The sequence below is a fragment of the Lactuca saligna genome, chromosome 8 (assembly GCF_052625555.1).
Source record: "Lactuca saligna cultivar CGN05327 chromosome 8, ASM5262555v1, whole genome shotgun sequence".
Lineage (NCBI taxonomy): Eukaryota > Viridiplantae > Streptophyta > Magnoliopsida > Asterales > Asteraceae > Lactuca > Lactuca saligna.
Genome location: NC_136424.1, coordinates 90,610,115 through 90,615,075, shown reverse-complemented (window position 1 = coordinate 90,615,075; position 4,961 = coordinate 90,610,115). Strand labels below are relative to the sequence as shown.

Sequence of the window (4,961 nt, the reverse complement as noted above, 5' to 3'; positions counted from 1 at the left end):
TATCCTCACTTTACGTCCCTAAACACCTATCATAAGGGACCTAGCCTAAGGATCATCATCGGGACGGACACTACTGCTAAGGGGATTCCTCAGCAATAAATGTCCTAATAGGCAACCATGTGGGGGATGGAGTACACCGGTGAACACATCGTTCACAACACCTATAGGTTGCGAGCCTGCTAGTGTTCCACTGGACTGTCTAGAAGAGTCTGTGGTCGTCATCTATACTCCGCTAGATGACTGGATCAACAACAACAACATCGAGGCCTCTCATCATTTTATCACACATCACCTATTACATCTACCCATGTTTTACCCCACATTTTCGTAGATATAAAATACATATACAGTTTAAATCATTGAAAACATGTATAACAACGTTCATCTAGCATAGATAGCAAGTATTCAGATAATATGCACACATAGCACGTAATTTATATAAAATACTTCATATCTATGTGTAAGTTGAAAGTAACTATGCACTCACCTGATTAGGTGGTGACTCAGCACTCGGACAGCGCTTCGCTACTCTCAAAATGATATTCCTTCGATAAAACCTAGTATCGATACCACTAGGGTTTAGTCTAATGATAACCGTGACAAATTAATTGTCTGACTATTATTATTATTATATAAGTGTTAATAACACTTAATATAACTCATAATAATAGCCCAAATAATTATTTTAAGGACCTAATAACATTCCTATATTAAAACATAAGCTAAACTAAAGATAGGATAGGTACAACTCACTTACAGTGGGTTTTTTCTCGAAAATCGGGCTTCGCTGGAGCAGCGTTCCCGAGCCGAAAGGCTCTTTTCTCGGGACTCTGGGAGCCTCGTGGCTTCCTTCGGGTGCTAGGGGGTTTACCTAGGCTTTTAGGGGGGTTAGGGAGCTTAGAGAGAGAGTTTAGAGAGAGAAAGAAGAGGGGTGAGGGGTGAGGAAATGAGGGAACCCGACACCTCTATTTATAGGGGAGGATTCTGATGTACTCTCCGAGTAAGGGGGACCTACTCGCCGAGTTGGTCCATGTGGTGGCCTTCTGGTGGTGCCACGTGTCCAATTCTGGTGGTGCCACGTCACCCCTATCGCGTGTCAGCCCTCGAACTTAGAAAAATCATAACTTTCGCATACGAGCTCCGTTTTCGATGTTCTTTATATCCACGCGTAGGTAAAATCAAGATCTACAACTTTCGTTTAGACTCCGTCGGCTAATTCTCGACCGATCTCAAATTTAACAGTAGGAGGCGTTTAGACTGTTAAATGACCGCGAAGAGTTCATAACTCCTTCATACGGACTCCATTTTCGTCTGTCTTTTTACCGTTGAGTTCGTATGAGATCTTCAACTCTCATTTAGGTCGCGTAAGCCAAAAACCGCTCGAACTAAAATTCGAGTTTCGGGCCGTGCACTGCTAAGCCGAATCTTAGAAAAATCATAACTTCTTCATACGAAGTCACATTTGGGCGTTCTTTTTATCGATGTTCTTAGTTTAACATATTCTATGACTTTTGTTTAGATTGCTAAGGCTAAAAAGTCTTCTATCGTAAATTCACTATTTACGTCTCCCGGTGCCGTGCCGGTTTTGCCGTAAAACTTCGGCGGGTCATAACTTCTTCGTTATAGCTCGGATTTCGGCATTCTTTATATCTACGGAAACCTTGAGACATATTCTACAACTTTGTGTAGAGATATCGGGATTATATCACACTTTAATTTTGACGCTCATTTTTATTCTTTATTAATTATACATTTATAATTAAATAATAAACACATAATTCACATAATACTCAAATATTTCATATTTATTACTTCAAAAAGAGTTGCAATAATTGACTTAAACTATTACATTGACAAAAATGCTTAGCTCTGAAACCCGGGCGTTACATTTTCCCCATCAGGTGTTCATGAGCATGTATGTCAATTAACTTGATTTCCTTAATTACATCTTCAAAATTTTGTTGTGGTTTTGGCCTTGGCAACACATTATAATAGTTTTTTCTACTCAACTCATGTGAATTTTCTCTTGAAGTCGACTTAAACATGCATAGCACATTCTTTGTGCTCACATTTAATATCTATATCCTTAACTACCTCAATAAGTCCATGTTAATTAACATTTCAATGTCATTATCGTTTAAAAAAAATATAAAAAAAGTATATTAGAAGCAGTTAACTGCCTTATGTTGGTTAGAGATGATGATTAGTCATTCACCTCGTCCCATTCCAATGTCTTCAATCAATAGATCCAAAAACCATTTCCAAGTTGCCTTAGTTTCAACTGGAACAACTCCCGTGCCAGCTCATCTCAACTCGATAATCTAAAATAAATAATAAAAACTCAAAATATGGGGAAGCATGGCTCGTGCTCGGGCTTCATAAGTTTAAATACCGAAAATAAAGGCAACATGAGGTAGGCACGACCCGTGCTTTCAGGGTCGGAATTTTAAAATGCCCCGAAAAATTCAGAAATCCACAGATTATGTTTTTGTAAGTGAAATTATCCATATCGTTTTGGAACTTGCATACACATATCCTTTAGCACTTAATTCTTCCTTACTACCGTAAACCAATAACATATCTTTATCCCTCATAAGATACTTCATAATGTTCTTGAGTGCGGTTCAACGACTTTCACATGGAGATAACGACTCATCATACTAATGACACATGAGACGTCTAACCTTGACATATCATGACGTACATGATCAATCTTATAGCCGAGGCATATGAGACTCGAATCATTATGTTCAATTCTTCAATAGTGTTGGGACATTGAGTATGAGTATAACATTTCACGACGAGCCGAGCTTTATAACTATATATGTTGCTATCCATGCCAATCTTCTTTTTGAAGATTTGTCTACACCCAAAGGTTTTAAGACCAATGTAGGATCAACTAGGTTCGATACTTGGTTATTGTAGATAGACTAAATCTCGCTGTTCATCGTCTCTTTTTATTTTGCAGCCTCTGAGTTTGCTATGGTTTCCTGGTAGTTGCACGATTCATCATCGCTTAACATGTTGCCATCCTCCTGAGTAATATAAAATCCATAAAACTTTGGTGGACGACATTCTTTATTAGATATACAAGGTGGTGGTGGAAGTATATCAGATTCCTCAATAGGTTGATCAACCTCTTTTTGGGGTTTAGTGTCCATTTCAGGTTTTTCATTCTTAAATCTATCAATATCACTTAGGTTCCCACTAGTTTCTTGATATATCAACTATCTCTCATGAAAGACTTCCCTATGAGTTATATGGAAGCTCATGTAGGGATTCATATAGTCTTTTATATGTTCTATATGTATATTTTTTTAATAATGTAATGTTTTTAATGTTTTAAACAATGTTTTTTTTTTATCTTTATGTTCAATATTTGTAAGTATTAATGAATGAATGTGTTTGCGGATTCATATTAATGAAATGAATCCAATATAAATTTGGCCCAAGAATGGTTGCCCACAGCACGAGGATTCAAAAATTTTCTTTAAAAACCATGAAAACGAAAACATACAGGGCGGGAAACCGAAAATAATCTCAAAAAGCAAACCCAAATTCAAAATTCATCGGAGCATTTTAATTGGTGGATCCACTTCACACGGATCGGTGATGAATAAACGAAGACCGTTAGATTAAATACCAATCCAACGGCCAAAAACAAGCCCAGTTCACGGTCCTGATCATCCCCAAATAATCATCGCTATATAAACAACTCATCGGTGGCGAAAGTTATCATCAATCACTTGTTTTCATACCCATAAATCACTTGTCTTCTAAGCCAAAAAGAGAAATGGAAACCACCGGAAAAGCGAAGAAGGGTGCCGGAGGAAGGAAGGGCGGTGGCCCAAGGAAGAAGTCGGTTACTCGATCCGTCAAAGCTGGTCTCCAGTTTCCCGTTGGTAGAATTGGGCGTTACCTTAAGGTCGGACGCTATGCTAAACGTGTTGGAACCGGTGCTCCGGTCTACCTCGCCGCTGTTCTTGAATACCTTGCCGCTGAAGTAAGTTTGCTTCTTTATTATCTTTATCAATTCATTCATGTAGTTAATTATATTCGATCACTTCAAGAAAACAAAAATGATTTTAGGGTTTCAATGTTCAAAATTGCAAATTGGGGGTGTATATTTATTTTCAGAAATAATGTTGCATAGCATTAAAAATGAAAAGTAGAGCTATCGTTTGATTGATTTGATGAATTAGACCTAGTTCTATAACATTATATCCAAAATATGGCTCCCAATCGAAATATTCTGCTCAATGGCATCGTTCGTATCTTCCATATCTAATCATGTTCGTTGTTCTATTGTAGGTGTTGGAGTTGGCTGGAAATGCTGCAAGGGACAACAAGAAGACCAGAATAATCCCTAGACACGTCCTTTTGGCCATCAGGAACGACGATGAACTTGGAAAGCTGTTGGGCGGAGTTACCATTGCTCATGGTGGTGTTCTTCCCAACATCCACGCCGTGCTGTTGCCCAAGAAGTCTGCTACAACAGAGCCTAAATCCCCATCGAAGGCTGCAAAGTCACCAAAGAAAGCAGCAAAAACTCCAAAGAAAGCTGAATAGGCTACCGTAGTTTGGTTGTTGTTCTGCTGCGTGTGTATTTGTCGTTAAATTACATATGGAGTTTAGTGTTCTAACCATTGTGTTCGTTTAGACTATCGATCGTATGTTACTACCTCTCTGTTTATCAATGGAAGAAACCGCTTGTTTCTATTTTCAACAATCTTTGTTTATATCTGTTATCTACTCTTTCTTACATTTATGTATAACACAAATTGTCAAAACTATCATAAATGATGTGATTTTCAATAACTTAAATGACATGAATCCATTGGACTAATGTCTAGACTCTTCTACCTAGTTTCACAAATCATTAAATGTACTTTTTAGAAAAATGTGTTATTTCCCTTTTATTTGATGTAATTTATTATGTTTATTTTGTGTAACATATGTGC

At 37.7% G+C, this 4,961-nt stretch overlaps 1 protein-coding gene across 1 annotated transcript; it reads left to right on the top strand.

The window, feature by feature from the left end:
* The first annotated feature begins 3,729 nt into the window (after nucleotides 1-3,729).
* LOC145009242 (histone H2A-like) lies at nucleotides 3,730-4,729 on the top strand. The gene is made up of 2 exons (XM_078967935.1): nucleotides 3,730-4,003; nucleotides 4,312-4,729. Exons 1-2 carry the CDS (start codon nucleotides 3,794-3,796, stop codon nucleotides 4,567-4,569), a joined length of 468 nt encoding a protein of 155 aa, XP_078824061.1. The 5' UTR covers nucleotides 3,730-3,793; the 3' UTR covers nucleotides 4,570-4,729.
* The last annotated feature ends 232 nt before the right edge of the window (nucleotides 4,730-4,961 follow it).